The sequence below is a fragment of the Nymphalis io genome, chromosome 6 (genome assembly GCF_905147045.1).
Source record: "Nymphalis io chromosome 6, ilAglIoxx1.1, whole genome shotgun sequence".
In the NCBI taxonomy this organism is placed as follows: Eukaryota; Metazoa; Arthropoda; class Insecta; order Lepidoptera; family Nymphalidae; genus Nymphalis; species Nymphalis io.
In genome coordinates, this window is record NC_065893.1 from 4047640 (window position 1) to 4068459 (window position 20820).

At 31.0% G+C, this 20820-nt stretch overlaps 1 protein-coding gene across 10 annotated transcripts in view; it reads right to left on the reverse strand.

The window, feature by feature from the left end:
• LOC126769256 (uncharacterized) overlaps window positions 1-20820 on the reverse strand; it is an 80767-nt gene that overhangs the window by 38989 nt on the left and 20958 nt on the right. For 9 of the 10 annotated variants that reach the window (XR_007669349.1, XM_050487911.1, XM_050487909.1 and 6 more), the window contains exons 2-4: window positions 3684-3861; window positions 1914-2016; window positions 788-909 (exon numbers count right to left, since the gene is read on the reverse strand). Coding sequence is in view for 9 of the 10 variants with exons in the window: in XM_050487911.1 (XP_050343868.1) it covers window positions 788-909; window positions 1914-2016; window positions 3684-3861 (403 nt within the window). In the remaining variant the exon portion in view is untranslated. The remainder of the gene's footprint in view (window positions 1-787; window positions 910-1913; window positions 2017-3683; window positions 3862-20820) is intronic. The other variant, XM_050487910.1, reaches the window with a different exon arrangement.

The following is a 20820-nucleotide window of genomic DNA, read 5'->3' on the forward strand; positions in this document are numbered from 1 at the left end:
GCTATTATAATCGATATGAAGCAGCAAAATCTGCTGTTGTGTTCTTTATGACATTATAGCTGTTCCAGAGACTGTTAATTTTTTTGTTTAGCAATAATTAAAGTTGGAATACGGTTAAAATTCTTTACTCAATATAATACTCAATTTTATTTTCGATATTTAACAAACGAATACGTATATATTTATACGATATATTAAAAAATAAATTGAATAGGCAATTTATTTAATCTGTTAATTTACGTTTCCTTCGTATGACCTCCAATGATGTTAAGCGTATCTCCTGTTAATCAGAGACGATTAAAACATCTAACGATTTCTTTAAAAAAATAATAATAAGGTAAATATAATATACAAATGATAATTCTGTTTTTCCCCAATTATAGGTACACATAAAATATATAATTTCTTTAACCATGAATGTTTGATTTATAAGGTTTTCGATGATAAATTTATTTATTTGTGTCGTGTTTTGATGTTTAAAAAACATAACATGCAACTGAATGTTCAAGTTTACGAGCACACTTATAACCCGGGAGAGGAAAGAAGTCACGGCTAGTCCTATTATTATAAAGCCTTATACATTCCCATCCCCTCGATAACAATATCGATCTTAGCAAACAACCTTACATTAAAAATAATATATGCATAATTGATGACTTTTTTTCATCCTAACAGTGAAGTTCTACTAAATGCCTTTTAATTTAGTTATCCAATACACACATAAATTAAATACCGTTGGGTTAATCACTAGATTCACAAAAGGTGAAATTACATAAGGTAAATGTACCTAAAGCATTATTATTGATGCTGGTCTCCTTATCTTTGATCGGCGCGCCGAAGGCTTGTTCCGCGGCCACGCTCACGTCGGCCACCTTGGCCGTCTTGCTGTGCGGCTGCCTGAAACCGAACCTAGGGAATTAAATAGCCAGTGTCATTTGTGTTCAGTGTCATCATTTTGATGACTTTTAATATAATTTACTTTATACAATAATGAAAACTGATAAGTGTGGATTTAATGTATTTAATGTTATAAGGTAGCTTTGATCGTTTAAATTTTTGTATTTAAAGTACAGCTATTTAGTAACGCCTGTTTTATTTTAAGAGCAATCACTATTTTGTTTTGTTTTGCGGCTAAGAAAATTAAAGAAACCAACGAAACACAAGATCTGTCTAGATTGTACATATTTTCTGCATTCTTTCTGGTTTAATAATTGCAGGAGTACAAATATATTAATACATAAATAATAAATAAAGAACCTGAACGTTTAGCATATTTCTAAATTAGTAAGCAGTTACGTTCATACCACCCGACATAAACAAACTATTAAATTCTGTTGTTTTTAATTTATATTGTAATCAAGCGCACATTAAAAATGCTTAAGATTTGTATATTTGTAATTTATGCTTAAGTCTCACATAAACCGGACTTCGTTAATAAAGTGGTATGTCGTAACTGCTGCTTTAAATATATCAATTTAAATTTTAAATACAGATACGACATGCGAAAGGATGTGATAATTTCGCTTTTTTGTAATGTAATCTATAGATGAACTTTCTTTTTCCGGCTTCCTATTGCAGTTAACATTATAAACCTGTTTTGTGTTAAGCTTTTTTTTCCTGGTCTATAATATATTATATAAAAAACGTGTTTAATAAATTATGTTGTTATCAATATTTTAAATTTTATTGACTAATAAATTGTATTTCTTCCATTATAACCTGACTAATAAATTAAAAAGAGACTCATATCACACACGTTTATTTTTTTATACATTTGCAAATAGCTTAATAAGTGAGTTTCTTTTTTTTATGTCTGTTAAAATTTCTTATGATTATTATTCAAACAGACTAAAAATACATATGTATGTATGAAGTTGTAATGTAAATGCAAGTATTATGATAAAAAAAAATACCTGTTGGTACGAAGCGGTTGGCCGGAGGTTTCCTTGCGAGGTCTCGCGAGGGGTGTTGAACGACCAGACAGCACCTCCTCAGGTCGCAAGTCTTCTGTGGAACCTGTTCCGAAATAGTTCAATAAATATTAATTTTATGGTTTTGCAATTATACGAAATAATGTTTCATTAGAGTATTAAACATTATTGTATGTATTATATATATATATTTAATTCTAATAGGTTGAAGACAAACAGACGAGCCTCATGATAATAAGTTATCCCCACCACTCAGGAACATTCACGCCGTAAGAATTAAGTGTTCCTTACACCGACAATACGACGCCAGTAAAGGGAACTAGGATGTAAGTCACTTGTGTCTGTAATTGCCTTACTCATCCTTCCTACCCAACAGGTTGCATAATGTGTAAATTCATTATATTTAATAATTTCATCCGATGTATTCTTTGCTTGTTAATTATTTAAAAATCCACCGTAACGTATCTGCAATAGCTGTCAGTGGTGACGTGTAAATGAATGGTTGCTTTATCTGTGACCTGTTTAGTGTGATCTCGGGTGCACAGGCAAACATACAATGTAATGAATCTTAATTTAAGTTAGGATTGTTTGTTTTTAAAAGTATTTATTCTATAGATATGACATTTATATTATTTGTAAAATTCAACGACTATAGATGTGTCTATAAAAATTGTTTGTTTCCCGTCCATCACTGTGTCCATTCACTTGGTAATCGGCCTTTGAGGTAACTATGTGAATAGGTACCACCCACTCATCAAATATTCTATCGCTATTCTATTCTAGGCAGGAAAAATAGTCAAAACTAACTTTTTACTGAAACGGATTAATTTATATCGCTTGCTGAACTTAATTTTAGTCTACAGGCCCAATGCGTTCACAACAATAAAAAATATTCTTTATTAAAAAAAAATACTCAGTTACCATGCTAAAAAAAACCAGTGATATTTTAAAATATAGTGAAAACAAAAAATCTCTTAATGTTGTAATTTGCTCGGACACTAATTATAATAAATATGTTTTTGTCTGTGAGAAAATTAAATGTAATGAAAGAAATTATTCAAAAATCTAAGCGATACTTTTCATACTATTCATATTTGATTTAATTTATAAGAAAGGTATATCTACTTATAAATAAATATATTGCAAATATAATACCTACTACAATCGGGACAAGCGATCTCTTACTCATAAAGTACTTAGTAGCCTAGGCAGTTCTAATACCGCATCTCTTTTAAAGCCATCCGTTTGTTTAACGCGCAAAGTTGCCATACTAGTAATGTTACCTCTATTTTACGCCTTAACGTTACAATTTCGTAGATTATTTTATTAGTTTTTATTTTATTAGACGACTGCCCAAAAGAAAAATGTAATGTTTTCGGCGTTTATATATATATATATGCATGTATGTTAGTTTCTTTATTCCATAACTTTTAAATGACTGAACATAATATATGTATAGGGTATCGTTAGAATCGTTACATCATCCTGAGTAAGACTGGTTTTTCTCATCATCATCATTTTTTTTTTACTTTTATTTCGTTTGTTAGCATGGCTTGGTCGTGTTTTTTAATTCTTTGAAATCATCATAATTATTTTTCGGAAATTATTTTTTAACTTTTCTATGACGTTACCTATATTAGCAGTTCCTACGCTTTGCGAACAATAAAATGTAGGAACTATTTTTATAAATCAAATAATCCAGTTTTGACATATTCAGTAACAAGCTACTAACAGTAATATGATATACGTTACCGCCATTTCCGTTTTTATCATGAGGTTTTTGTTTTCTGCGTGCGTTGTCGTCAGCACGTGACGTGCTGGCTGGTCGTCGACGGAACCCGAATGACGTAGCGACGCCTCGACTTGGCTTGTTGCCGTTCCTACTCGCACTCTTCTCCCTCTTCTTTGCACCCTTTGATTCAGAGTGACCCTGGAAAAAAAAATTGTTGAATAAAATAATATAATATTATATAAAAATACATTATTTTTGTACGTTTAATAAGTACTTATTAGGTTGTATTGGTAAATTTATCTATGTGAATAAGTAATGTAGAATGTAAATGTTCCACTGCCGAGTAAGGGAGAGATTCACAAAATGAGAGCTGCTCCTGACAACACGTGACGTAACAGAATGTTTTGATCTCGAGATGTTTTCCTTCATCGACAAGCTCGAGATGAATTCAAGTGTTCCTTATTTGCTTAGTGATTTTTCATTACACAACATAAACAATGTCGCGGGTATGAAGAAGATCAATTGTTATCAATTACAAAAAGGCAAAAGGGTATATATATATATGCCAAATATTCGTTTCAAATATTAGGAATTCAACAGATTTACCGAAGAATCTAATATGCCAAAAATTCTTCCGAATATTCAGCTCAGTAGTACGTTTATCGAAAATTCGGCCAAATATTCTAAGTTTTCCGTAAAACTCAAATTAAATCCTATCTAGTGATAAGTTACAAATGCACTTTTTATTAGAACTATTGAAAACTAATCCATACGGTCTATTATACTCTTACAGTAAGTATTAATGACATTGTAAATAATAGCTGTAATTAAAAACTTTGACGTTTAGGAACGTATGGCTCAGTCAGATATTAAATAATAATTACAAGCTAGTTATTCAAACAACACGTCAACTGTCCTGAAAGTGATATTATTTTGTCACAATGTTTAAAAACTGGTTAGTATATTGCAATTTTCTTAAAGGAGTTCAAGGTACTTCAAGTTACAATCTGTGACAAAATTAAATGTGTGTTATAAAATTAACTGTCTCGTTAGTATAGTGGCTAACTAATTATTATTAATATTTATTCACCTTATATTTTATTTATTTAAGCAAAATGTTCCTTTAGATGTTCCATTTCTGGTACGCGTAGAAAAGACATGTTCCCGTTGTGAAAGTAGCTAATGACATCGATGTATATAATAACAGCGTAATTTATTATATAAATAACAAATGCGATGTTGTTACATAATAATACATTAATAATTTGTATCTCCACAGAGGAGTTGTCCGTGCCTTTGATGTATCTTTATGTTATTTCAATGTGACTGCATTTTTACTACCAGGCAGCATCACACACTACGTTTTAGGATTAAAAACTTTTGACGCCGTAGATTTTAGACTGCTTCATGAACTTGTGCCAATTGACTTTCTTGAAAGGGTGTCTGTTGTCTGTTATAGTAGAAATGCTCAAAATGGTTTGTATTTATTTTATATTTAAGTGAAAACTTAACTGAGATATCCAATTTAATAACGTTTTATATATGACAGACTTTGGTGGTGTCATCGACCGAGACTATCAATATTTACAGAGAGTAATAGTATACTTTTTGCTTTTATGTCGCTCTGGCAGAACGTTAAACGGGCAGCCACCTAGTGGTTCAACAATGGATCGCCTCAATTATATTATAATTCAATTTTTAATTATAACAAAAGATAGATTTAACTAAGACTATTGATATCCCGATTTGTATGATTAAAATTGTATTTTTCCAAAATATAAATAAATAACTTATAAGGCTTCATATCGGCCTGACCCGGGGCCCTGGGTTACCATTGTGTTTCGTAGCAATAACAAATTATTGAACAAATTATTCTCAGTAGTAGCCCGAAGTTTAGAAATAGAAAGTGTTAATAATCCCGTATCACGTAAAGCAAGTAAAGCCGTTGGTGCGGCGGCTGAACTCTATCAGGTCGTCTGAGATTGAGGAAATAAAGAGTACATCTGTGTTTTGGCACATAATTGAGCCCTTTTATATTTTTTGTACAGTTTGCTAATTTCCACTGAAAATCGCGGATTTGATGGAATCGGTAAGATCATTACACATAAAATACTTAATCAAATTAAAATGTTAAGTTTCAAACAGTCATTTCAAAACAAGAGATTTTACTTAAAATTATAATGGACTTCAACGATCAAGATAATGCATCAAAAGCTTTGAAATACAACAATATTAAATAACATTAAATAAGTCTTATTGTATTCCTCTTAGTATTTAGTCTAACATTAAACATACATATCAGACGTATCGGATGAAATTCTGCCACATGCATCATCCAACAATCCGTATTGGAGCAGCGTGATGGAATAAATTATATACTTTCTTGAGAGAAGAAACGTGGTATACTAGCAGTGGTACATTTGTATTTTATAGTAATATATTCGTAATGACAATAGCACACTCTTCCTCCTATTTCCTATAACACATTTCCGTCGTACTTCCGAAATCCGCTCTACCAAATGCCGCGTTCCGACATCTACGACGATACACATCTAACATGTAATTGGGTTCTTACTCTACACTATGGCAATATTTCCGAAGAAATCAAATGTCTCGAATTCTTTTAGAAAAAGGATTTTGAGTTCACAGAGCTCGCATTCTTGACATGATGAGCCATGTACTTTATTGCCAAAGAGTAAATTTCATTTACGTATAGCTTAATTATATTTCTTCAAGCACATTGTTGCAGCGTGGTGGAATTAGCTCTAATATTCTTCTTTAGAACTTATTTTACCCAGCAGCAGCGTTTACGGATTGTTAACTACTTACTTATTACTATACTTTATATATACAAAGATTATTGTTGGTTAAGTATATAGGTTTTGAAAAACATTGTTTTTAATTTCAGTCCGATGAACTATTATAATCTAGATTCCGATAAATGAAGGAGATATTTCATCTCATTCAAACCCGTACAATTTGTAGTACTAGTTAAATTATTAATTTGCGTTAAACATCAAAGTCAAATCAAAATAACAAAGAACAATTTACCCGATAATTTATTCATTAACTTATCAATCAGATGATCCTATAAATAAGCTTTGTTCTAAGAGATTTTTGAATCGCCAAATAACGAAAATGTAAAAACCGGGTCGGACCTACCTAGAAAAACTGTAAATATAATCAATCATATTTCAACTAGATAATATTATCCTGCATGAAAATCAATGAATTCTAAATCCACATTTCTTGTATATAGAATATACACATTCTTCTTTATATGTATCATATAATTTAATAAATAATATATTGAGCTTATCTACACGGGTGGTAATGCGGGTTGGTTGATACTCATGTGGTAGAACTTCATCTAACACATGCAAGAGGCAAATTTCACCACTGGTGACCATTACCCGTCCATCTATATATCTAAAAAAATATAGTATAAATATCTGTAAGATGTTTCAGCAAGGTCAACGCAAATTAAATTTTATTTGATAAAAGGCAAGGAAGTCACCTTTCAAAAGATGCAACAAGAGTTTTTTTACGAGATGTTTTAACCTTGGATTTTATTAGCATTTAAGTGATACGTACATTTTATAGAATGATTATTTTATATTCTAGATGGTTTTAATGGTTTAAGAATCGAAATTTTTAAGTGACCTCGTATTCAGATGATTCCATTCGGCATTTTCTTTTAAGTGTATATTACCGACTTGAAATATTCACTTATTTTAATGATTCTACTCGTAATATACTAACCAGGGAATTATCCCAACGCTATCTCGTTTGAGATGCCCGTTTTGTTTAGTTATTTTACACATAAATAATTGTACCAAATAATTTAATATTATTTAATACCGCTACGGCTGCCAGTCTTATGTACTAGCTACTCAGAAGAGAAATAGCTCAGGTGCACTCGTCATATCGTCTATACCTTTATTCACAACCTAATTTGAAATGAATTTAAAATATCTTTTATGTAGGTAACATATATACAAGATATACGCCGTAAGAATGTCAATGTGACTCCCGGAAGCAATTTCACCCGTAGTTTGACACGAGTTACGTAGAAAGATTTAAAATTGCTTTGAAGTACAAAAACGCTCACAGCATTATTATGAACTCTTTGTATTTCAAACGAAGAACTTATCTTACAGTACATAAAACGATAGAGGGCTTAAAAATTATTGACGATGTAAAACTAGTTCACCTAGTGTGACGTTTGTAACAAACGACAATACTAAAGCGTTGCATTACAATAAAAGTGCTATTGGTTTAGGTACTTTCATATATAAAGATATTTGAAACAAATACGATAATTGAATTGTTCTACCCACCACTTTCTAGGAATACTTCCAGGGGCTAACGGTGACTTTAATCCAGTTTGAACAGATTACTATTTTCACAGGTGTATGTTAATCGAGTTTGAAGGGCGTTTATTTGTAGTTGAGTGATGGATGCAGTGAGAAATCTATAATTTCGTATCGCTTTTAAAAAGTTGCACATCACACACTATTAAAACATGTCCATATATTGTGTACCGGAAATCAGCGTGAATTCTCCAGATAACTAAATTTAAAAAGATGAGGTGTAAGCCTTATGTACAGAAAAGCACATAGGTCATCTAACAACTCTACCCCTAAAACGCGAGCGAAACTGTAGACAGAATCTACTAAAAATATAATCTCCAAGTGGAAATGTAACTACAATTTCAAGCAATAAAGTCCATAAATTCCGGTACTATGCTAGATGAACCTCTATATTCTGTTATTAATTTTTAAATAAACATTTTGTAATAAATAAACAGCATATATTTAAACAACAGTTATTTGTTTTATTAAGCTGTGATGGTGTAATAAAAATTCCATTCCGTTCGTTACAGGGAGTGGCATTTCCATATGAGGTAGATCGATCGGCGCCGAGATACGACCGTAAGCGAAAGCTTTTCGTTGCTTCACTACTTGTTTATCTCGTTTATAATGTTACACAATACAACACAATTAAAATAAGTAAATGTTGAAGAAAATTACCACGTGCGTGTCGTATATGCGGCTGTCAGGTTTTTGGCTTTATTCGGACACAGTTGGCTTTTTCCGGTCAAATATTTATGTGTGACGGCCTGTCCGGACTTTTATTAGGCTTTCTGTCAGATAGAAAGAACGAGACAATGCCGAATATTATAAAAGCCTAGCTTGCAAACCGTCTTTTTGGCATTTAAAATGTACCTCTGACGAGTTCTATCTTTTTTTTTTGCTATAACTAAAAATTTACTATTATTATTGCTGTGAAGTGTAGTTGCTTTGTTGCATGTGGTTTCAATATCGTTCAATCTCTAATAACTTAAACCACACATATGGAACAATTTTTTATTAACGATATAATTATTTATTCTATCATGCTTTGATTAAAATTTAAAGTATAGTCGATTTGGTATTTCGCCTAGGTTTTTAATAAAAGATAATAAGTATAATACTTCATTTTTCGCAATGGCGTTAAAAATTAATACTAAATAAGAATAAAAAAAATTTATAAAGTTGTTTATTTCAAAAATATTTTAATACTTTAGTTCAGAAGGTATCTTTTATAAGTTTCCGTCTACGTGGTAGAATTATAAATGACCTAATCATGAATATACATCGTACCTTATAAATTAAAACAATATATAACTTAAAGTATCAAATATGGTCAGACAAATCGTCGACGGTATATTAAACTGCGAAGCGGGTTATATTGTGTAGTTCAGCTTTGCTATTCTGGAAGAACTCACTTCCTTACTCATCCGTGAAATTTTACTAACAACTGACTTATTGTGACTTACTGCGACTATTTTGATGCATGTATTCTTGAAATGTTATAATTATTATGGTCAATATCGTATATGAGTTTCTCACATCTCACAAGCGATTTCTGCAGTAAGTTTCGAGTATTTTCTTACAGAATAACCTACAGCAGTGTTATTCTGTATGAACTCCCTAAGTATTTCACTCGTGAAATATTAAACACCAAAATACTACCACACGCTAGTTCGATGCGTAGATTTATATTATTATTTATTATAGGCAATGCCTTATAATACTTTCTGGCATTTCACGTTGATTTCGAGTTTGTTTTTTGTTATGTAACAGATTTGTTACTGTACATTATTTTTATTTTAAACATTGATCATAACCAAACCAACCAAGTAACGATTTTAAAAATAATTAATTTCTAATGTCGATCACATCATGACAGAAAAAATATTAGTTATTTGCAAAATTTACATTTATTCAGCGTGTTAGATTCGTTACGTTTTTTTTTTAGAAAAGAGGAGTTTTGCACCGCAGTGTAAATGTACGGTGCTCTCATCTTAAGGAAAAACTTAATCCATCACGCTTTTCTATGAGTTTGGTGAAAATAAATGAAGCCGTACTATGTTTCACATGCTTTGTTCTTTTTTTTATCACTGCGAGCAGAGATGAATGTTATGGTTTATACATAAATTATTATGAGTATTAAAGTTTCTAGAATTAAATACTTGTTTATATTTTTAGCATTGTTCCCTATTCCGTATAGAGATTATCGCGTTAGTTTTTTCGTCATTACCATTGAATCGAATTACAATAGCTGCGCATCCGTGTATGCATGAAACATTTCGAACTTCTCACCCGTTATTCAGAGCACGAATACAATGAACAGCATTTCTGTTTAAATATTTGATGTACTTTAGTTTTATAAACTCTGCCGGTCGTTCACTAGAAAGATGTGACGAAATATCGTTTAAGAGAATGTGTATTCCGATTTCTTTCGCACGCTCAAATTATTTGGCCATACATGATATTGGATTTTTAAACGAGATAATTGTTTTAAATTTTAATGGACAACGTTTTAAGTTTGCCTGTCAGAAATTTATTACGATTGGCTGCATAGATATCGTTTTTTAGGAACAAAAACATGATATTTGTATACTTTCTGCAAATTTGTTTTCGTAATATTAATAAAATAAACTGTAAAATAACTTGAAATATTAAACAATCACATAGTCGTGATTGACCACGTTTGTTCATGATAAACGACGTTGCACGTTATTATAAATCAGCTGATTTTGTTTATTTAATAACACTCATTTTTAAACGTGAATACTATAATCAAAACTATACTATGGTCTTTAGTTGTTATAAAGAGAAAAAAAAACTACATTTGTTTGATGAATTACCATCCACCAATCAGATATTCTAGCCCAAAACAGCAGTATTTACTATTGTTGTGTTCCGGTTTAAAAGGTGAATGAGCCAGTTTAACTACAGACACAAGGGACATAACACCTTCGTTCCCAAAGTTGGCGCATTGGCGATGTAAGGAATAGTTAATATTTCTTACATCTTCAATGTCTATGGGTGGTAATTACGACTTAACATTAGGTGGCCCATTTATCCGTTCGCCTATCTATAATATCAACAACGGGACTGTGCCAGTCACGTCACGACCGGCAAATAAGAAACATCGAAATTGATAGTTATTTAAAAAATTAATAATTAGAGGAAACCAAAACATAAATATGGAGTAGTTCTTAATTTGGTAGAATAAGAAAAAACGGAGTTTCCTTAAGAAATAAATGTATAAGGCGGCGGGGGTGTGATAGCATGAGTATCATGTAGTTTGTCGTCATCATACGAGTCGGTCTTACCCCCAAGGCGCCCTAATATATGATTCACATCAAAAAATGTTGGCACAGACATGCTATTAATATCTTAAAACTACGAAGTATATATATATATATTGGCAGCGTTTAAATATTTTTCTTATTTTTCAAAGTTATTGATCTGCCCCTTAGTTTTTTAAATTATACATTATGAGTACTTCCACATATCATATAGTATTTTAATTTATATAAATATTCCAAAATGTGCCAAAAAGGCTCGTGGAAAGAATGTGGAAGAAGTGATTGTTAAAATTAACCGATGATTGCGTGTTCATGATTAAGCAAGCACCACAAATTTTCATGTGCCTTATTTATGTTTATAATTCGTGTCGTACTCAGTAGTAAAGGAAAATTCGCGAAGAAACCTACATGTGGCTAATTCCATTGAAATTCTGTCACATGTGTGTCCATGAACCTGCATTGAAGCAACGTGGCTGTATACCATCCAAACCTTCGGCTCAAAAATTCAAAGATGGCGGAGGCCATAGCCCAGCAGTAGGACATTAACAGGTTGTTACTTCACTATTATAATATAAATATAAGCTGCCTTACCATACGATGACTGCATCGTGAAGAAACTTTATTGTTTTACTTTACTGTTTAAAACATTTTAGTATGACAAAATAGCTTGAGTGCTACCTATTTCAAAATTAATTGATTCCAAAATACCTAATATCCTAAAATCCTCAGTTTGTAATCGGCGAACCTAATTAGTCAATGTCTTGGTTAAAATGTTAGTCAAAAATGTATAAATAACGTGGCAATAGCGCTTTATACTGTTCATGAATTAAACATCATAATTAATTATGAAGCTTACTAAAAGGCGAGCACTCTTGTTTTTATAATTAAATAGCCTTGAGGTGTATACGTTTTAAAATAATACTATAATATTATTTACTTTCGTTTAGTAACTAAGAATTATTATATTTTACAAACTTTGCTCAATACAGACGAGGTATTGTATGAATTGTATTTATAATAAATATAAATTTAAGTGTATTTTTTCCAAACCGTTAGTAGTTTTACTTTGATTATCATACTTACTACTGTAGTGAATAAATTAATGTGATAGTAAGTTTCCGTAGTAATTAAGATGCCATTTCTTTTACTCAATGTACCTTATGTCTTATTTACCGTTCAAAAAGACCAGCAATACAGACTCGCTTAGTGGTTATAAATGGAATGGTGCTGCGCAACAAAACAGACAAGCACAAAGCCCTACTATCGATAAAGCGATTATTATCGATTTATCCTTCCCATGAAAAATTAATGTAATTTATTATGTAAGCCTTGTCCATTACTTATTATAAGCAAAGAATCTTATAAGCAAAATACCACTCATCACGAGATCTCCCAAACTAACCGCCCGATTGACTTGAAATTTGTCACAGTTACTTCTTCCTCGACATACACGCTCATTAAGAATTTATTTTACGCAAATCCTATCCATAATAATTCCTCTTATCTACCCGTGCGAAGCCGGGACGATTAGCTAGTATTATATATATTAAAAGTTGCAACACTAAACGGATTTCGAGGTGCCAAATAAGACATTGGCGTCACTAGCTGAGAGTCCATTGTTTCGAGGCGGCATCCGTCTTGTGCCATATCTGTCAAAGATAGGCATCTACAACAATACATAAAACATAATGCAGATAACCGCTCAAGAAAAACAACAAACAACAATTCCCAGCTAAGCTCATTGTTCTAAAGTTACATAATAACAAAATATGTGATAAAGTATATTAACTGATCATATCTCGTTATTAAGGAAATTTCACACACGTAACACTAGAAGAAGTTCTATTTATAAGTTTTTGTTAAGTAGATAAAAATCACTTTAAAATAACTTAAGTCGCTTTTTTTATAGCCTTATATAGTTCTTGTTGTTGATTACACAGTATTTTTGTTTCGATATTATTCGTTGTTTTTCACGAAGGATGTACCTAAATGTATGTAATTATAAATAATATGTAAGAAAATAAATAGTGAGCCTAACCCATAGTGTCAAACTGATTTCAAAGAGTCTATATAATTAAAATATATTATTAGTTATATATTATTAAACTTTGCCATTTTTATGTATTACAAGCAAGAGGTACATAGACCAAAATACTGTATAATTGTAGTATTATAAATTAACGCAATCCTATAAAAGGCCGAGGCGTGCTAACTACTGGGTCATCTTGGCTCAAAAGTAATTCTAACATGATATAGGTATTCTGTTTTGATAAAGAGACTAAATAATATTTTGTGAAAATGTATTATAAGGGACGCGCTAAATTCTCTCAATCATCAATTTTAAACAAAAAATTTTTACTAATCGACAGGTTCAGAGTGCCTTCTGTATAAAATCAAGAAAGATAAAGACATTCGTATAAGTTTTATGGACTTATATTCTAAACTACAACCTGCAACTATATTTTTTTAACTAATATGAACGTGGAATCAAAACAATTATCTTATTGTTATTAATGGCTATAATGAAACAAAAGCATATTATTGAGTACAAATAAATACCAACGATTTACTGACACTAACATTATTAGTTAATTCAAATGTGTGTGTGGTCAACATTGGTACAAAATTACTCTCACTCGCGTTCAAAACATGTGACGTATTGGTTTCAGCCCTGGATTTATTTATAATCCACCCAGCCAGAAATAATATAATTTTGCTCTAACCGCTTCGGCATGGACGGGGCCTCAAATGTCAAAGTGCATAGGTGTCTTCGATGTCTCGATGTGTCTTAGTCGGGGCACGGTTGGCATTAAACATTACATTATTTGAAACAATGATGTTTTGACCTGTTATTAAACGCAGGGTTCGTATATTTTCTTATCTGTATTGTACACAGTGCGATCGTTTTTGATTTAGGATTATGAAGCCATTAAAGATTACATGACATAGATTATATTCAAACATAGATTCGACAAAAAAAATTCCAAAAACGTTTTTTATTACAAAGCATTTCAATAACGCCTTGTAAACAAATCTACAAATCTACCCGTAAAAGTACCTAATCGTTTTTAGACTATAGTAGATGGACATAGGTTAATAGAACTTATAAGTAAGTTATTTTAAAATCATCTAAATTGGTCTAGAGAAAAATATGTTTATCAAATGTTAAAATAATACATATTTCTATCGAATTTCCAAGAAGGAATTTTATGTGGAATAGATTTTACTTCATTAATTACTAAATATAAATAATTTTCCTGCTTTATTACTGTATTAACACTTAATATATTTAATGTTATATAACGTTTTAATACATTTAATTTATACTGAAACCCAATTGCAAAGACCACTAGTTTTAATACCGGTTTCTTTTCTAACAAACTTTATAATGATTCACAAAGGAGTTCTGAAGCTGACCCTCGGGTCAAAGAGAGCAAGTTGTCGTGCTTGTCAACTTTACATTATTAATGCTAATCGTTACAAATAAACTGTCAAGGTTTATGGACGAAAAGCATGCAAGTGGATGTTCAGCCTTTGAAATTTTATATTTTTATATTTTTTATAACCATATGTGTAATCTATCGTCTAATAATTATTATAATAATTTTGTAATTAATAAATTTGAAGTAATAATTATAAAGCAATAGAGAATAAACGAACACAATTGTTAAAATATAAACTTGGGTACTTCTTGTAAACTAAAGTAGTAAACTCTTTAATTATATCAAAAATTGTAAAATGTACTTCAATAAATAAAGGAAATTGTTAGTGTAATTGTAATTACACTAACAATTTCCTTAATAAATATTCAAATTTAAATACTAAGCTTTAAAACAATCGGACAATCGCTAGCGTTTGACTTAGTAAAAAATTCCTTCGTTAAATTTACAATTAAAATACAACAATACGTGGGAAAAGTTTCACACGACAACTTCATTGATATTGTATCCAACAAAAGCCTTCACGGCCTATCAAAGTTCAATGTAACGCTTGAGATGAGATCGTAAACCCTTTCATAGACATAAATAATGATCACGATTCTAATAAGAAAAGCGAAAGCTGTAACAAATTGCTTGAATCGGTTATCGTCAGAAAAATTGATAATATTGTGAAAAAAAAACTTTATTATTCCTAAGAGCTAGGTTTAGTGACTTAACAGGTAAATCTTAAACAGGTTTAAAACTGAGCAAGCTTCATTGGAATTTGATGTGTTTAATTTGCATTCATAATTCATATCGTGGTCGGTCAAGGAATATATCGTGAGGAAACCTGCATGTGTCGGTTAAAAATCTGCAACATGTGTATCCAATCCGCTTTCGAACAACGTGGTGGAATGATCTCAATTATTATCTTCAACTGGGAGACCTAGCACAATAATGGAACATTAAGAGGCTGTTACTTTTTGTTCCTAACTTAAGGCAGTCAATGCAAATTATTATGTTAATTATTTTACAGTTAACTTGACAGGCTAGTGAGAAGTATTATTTAACTAACATTGACTAAAAAAATCTCTGTCCGGAAGTCTAAAACTTAAATAACCATAAAAATGGTAATCGGTACAATTACTCACATTTCTAACTTTTTTTACAATTACTACTATTTATTATCTCGTTAAAAGTTGAGATTGATGTTTTAAAAAATTTCTCATTTCTTAATATCTAGAAACGAAAATTAATTCTTTATATTATATATTTGTTTTGTTTTGTGTTTTATTATAATTATTGATAGGTATCAAAATTACAAGGCTAAATAATGACACTAAGAAAATGGCAACATTAAAAATCTCCCTTCGTCTGATAATAACGGGAGCAAGAAACGTCCATTACGAGCTAGCCTTAAGAAACGATGTAATTTTATGTTTAATACTTACACAAGGATATAAATATATATTATGATCGTTATAACCATTTGGTTAGGGCTCATGTTGCAATATAATACTTTGCTAAGCTAACTAGCTTATAAAGCTTTGAGACGATAATGATAGCATATTTCCACGCTATGTCTTTAAGTTAAACTTGATACTAATTGTATTGTGATAAAATTATTATACTGCGAACCTGGCTAATAAAATAAAATCCTAATCGACAGGTATTATTACAATCCTCCATTGTTAATAATTATTTAATTAAATAAAAAAATAATTATTTATATTTTAATATAAAATAGCAACATTTATATGTTGCTTTGCATTTTAATGGTTATGGTATTTGTGGAGGAAGCTAGCATTTAAAATTGTCCATCTGTCCTCTACCCATAGACATTGGTACTCTAAAAGTTCAATACACCGTCTATACCAGATGTCATATCATCTACTTCGGTTTCAACCTTCGACCCTTTGAACATTATAAAAAACAATTATGTTCTCTGTATTGTATTATCAGCTTATTCTATATCAGCACCATAATTGTGTTCCAAATTTAGTCTTGACAGTTTGCTTAGAACTGATGTAAGATTTGACCCACCCATACTAACTACCTATACCACCTACAAATAGTGCATGTTCAATCTAACATTAACGCCTTAATTACATTTCGCAACGTTGATTTCAAATTCATAAATGGTTAGTGAATGTTCAAGAAATAAAATTATATTTTACTCATCCATAATAAGAAACCAGTCCTAAGATTACCCGAGCCCTGTAACGGGTCTGGATAGCTGTAATAAATTGGTTCTGACGGTTAACGAATACCTCACATGATTCACGTCCAAGATTCTTTAGAAACGAACGTTTTATGCTCTGACGAAATTTTAAATGTAACAGCCTGTAAATTCCCACAGCTGGGCGAAGACTGTTTAGACAATGTTTTAAGTGTATTCGATCACGCTGCTCCTGGTTGGTAGATGTATGTATTTACATACGTATGCCAGAATTTACTTTGATATATTAAGAACTCATTAGTGCTTGCCCGAATTTAAATCCGTGATCTTCGGTTAAGATCAATGTGTTCATTAACTTGGTTACCCTTCTTTTAGATCAAAATATAATCAAATATTATTAAAAACGTATTTTATTAGGTTGATAACGTTACATATTTATAAAGAAACCTTACGATGTATTGTTACACAATATTTGCTGTAAATATATAAAAAAATTCTATAATTATTGTTTATTGGTATGTAATCAATGTTTTACGCTAATTTTCTTGAAAAACAATTCATCATTACAAGATCAATGCTAATAGGATTATAAATTCACGGCCGCAATGCGCGTTGAAAATCGCAAACGGGCTCGAAGCGATAATGATTGCTGTATTACACGATTGGCACCCGACAGGTGTGAAATTTGTAATGATATCATTAAAGATCACAAAGAATCAGGGAAAGCTATAAGAGCGTATTATATTCTCAAGAACATCTATATTTAATTAAAAAATGACGCATATGTAGAGGAGACAATAAAACAGTTTGTCATTGAGACTGTACCCGTGTATGTATACAAACAAATACAAAATACGGAATACTTATAAAAACGCGACAATATAAAAACTTCACTCGTGCCTCGCGTTTAAGTTTAACCCCAAGGTTATACATGGGCAGGCATACTTTGTTTCATGTGTCTCCGTTAGGTGCAATCATAGGCCACGCCATTCACTATAATTCATCTACTGGGCACCGTTCACACAATTGCAACACCCTAATCTAGTAATTTAATCCAAGACGATGAAATACCTAGTATTTTCTTGGAATTGCATTTGCATGTATAATATAAACTTTGTGATGAGCATGCCATTTTCTACGGTCGAGAACTCCAATACAATATATTTATAAAGAGGTATAAAAGAAAGCAAGACGTCATTTTACAGAATTAAAATAAAAATAAAACTACCACTTGTCAAAATACAATAGGAAACTTAAATTTTTCAATTCAATAACGTCGCGATACAAGTGAAAGTCACAACGTAGTAGACAGTCAATTTTTTAGAAAAATAAATGGTTTACACGTGGGTGGGTTTTCTTTATTTAAATCTATTAAAATTTAAGAACTTTTACAAATAGTAAACTAAAATAAATAAAAGTTCTATAAATTGTGAAAGTATCGTTCATTTTATTTAAAGTCATTGGCAATCAAAAGAAAAATTTAGTGATAGTCTAATCCAAAAAATATATTTTATAAGATCATATCATCAAAAGCGCAAGGGACATAGCATCTTAGTTCTTAAGTTTGGTGGTGCATTGGCGATGTAAGGAACGGTTACTATTTCGTTTACCATCAGGTGGTCCATTTGCCAGTCTGCCTACCTATTTTATAATAAAAAATAACATACTTATGTATATTGTTTTCTGCACAAATTTTGGTATTTTTTTTGTTTAATACATTATTCTTGATGTTATTAACACTTTAGTAAAATAAATGTTTGGTAAAATACACGTTTAGTTGTTATATTAAATACAATAGACGCGATAAATCATATAAATGTGTGGAGACAGTATACTTTGTGACCCAGTAACGAAGAACAGCAGTGGCGTGGCAAAAATGTCATGAATTTAGAAAGACTACGAGTATACTTGCGTGATGAATACCAGTTAACAAGGCTATCGATGAATGGACAAACGCTTTAGTGTGGTGAAACGATGGCGAAATTCTTGACATTTAACACCTTTTGAAGTGGATCCTAAAGCAACGAATAGTATTTTCAAGAAGTTAATTTACTGTTAACGGCAACTTAATCGAATTATTAGATACCATGCTTCTTGTTATTGTCTTTTTGATACTTAACCCCAATCACAATTTTTACGATCAATGTAAAGACGGTTACTGCAAAAAAATGCTGCTTTATATATGTAGATTATATTTATTGATCACGTATGGTCTTTACCATCTCTATGGAAGTTACTTATAATGTGCCTCATCCGTTTTTGATTATACCGTTCGAGCACTGCTTTTTAGTTTCGTCTTAAAGTGGTATTGGAATATTGGTTCAAAATGGTAGCGGATAGCAGGTATTTGACTGAGGCCTATTTTACTACTTACTTATTACAAGCAACTATCGTTATTAAAAAATGTTTTAAAGTAATCGAAGACAGGCGACAATGCACCAAGAGATAACAGGACACATGGATGTGAGGCATTTACTATCGCGTTAATTAAAATTTGCTATTTTAATTTTCGCCATTATAATGGCGCCATCTTATAGCAAAAATATTCATCTTAATTATTATAATCAGTAAGATGAATATTCATTTCATATTTAATTTTGCAAAACTGTTACTATCGTCTATAATTCAGAGAATAAATTTATATACTTACTTTATTCAAGCAGATTCTTGAATAGTAGTACCATAAATATATATTCGAATATAGCCAGCAAGGAACTTAGTACTGAATAGTACTAGCAAATTAAAGTATATAATAATAAATAATCGAGTTCTTCAAAATATATCCACTTGGTACTTTAACTTTACCAATTAATAAATTGAAATCGTTTGTTAAAAAAAACAAACATTAATAAATTAGGCATATTACTCAAAACAAGATTATATATATGGCAATAAATCGTGGAATTAGAACTTGTTGACTTTCAGACAGGATATATGAACAATATATATGAATCTAATTGTAATTGATTGATATAACTTTGTATTTGGAATATTCGATATAATGACGATTCAAAAGTGCTTGTTTGAGCCAACTTGAAAAAAAAAAATATTTTGGTAAGGAAGCAATGCAATGTTCAAGAATTGACTTCTAATCAATATGAAACCCAGCTGTGGGTTGGTCTTTCGACGCCGACGTATCGATTTATGATTATACACATTTCCAGTGCACTGGGGTCGACACACATCCTGAACACGCTATGCGGATAGAAACCAGTGACCTATTATATTACAGGTTTAGCTTGAACTAGACCATACAATTAAAAAGCAGTGTCAACATTTTGTTCTCCAGAAGATTTATAATGTTTAATTTTGAGACACGCCTTGATCGTCTTAATGGAAGTCTTTTATTTAGATTTTCCGAGGAAATAACGGTTAGATCGCAGTTAAGATTTCATATTTCAATAAAATAGTTAAGTTCTTAATGTTTTCCGAAGGTGGAACAATTGTGTTTGTAAACAAACATGTTGAGGAAAAAATAACGCTGTTATTTTTTATACAATATTGTCGTGCCATTGAATACTATAATTATTTAATTATATTCATATTTCTAATGTATTAGTGCCTCATTAATACTAACGCAATTATTACAGGCAAAAATTTAAATATCAATTAAAAAATTACATTAAGGAGTAGTAAACATTTCCTACTGTGCCAATGTCCAGGACGTTGGCACTCGCATATCAGGTCCATTTGCCTGTCTGTCCATTTAAATTTAAAAAACCGAGAAATTTAAACAAAAACAATCGCATGACTTATTGAAGGTTAACGATAATTTATTTACGATAAATACAACAAAACTGACTGCTTATCTTTAAGAATTAAATAGCAAATGATTTGAATACCTTTAAGCAAGTAATTGCACATGCCTTATCAGTTGCGATAAAGAGCTAAAGTCGGTATACTATTCAAAATCTATG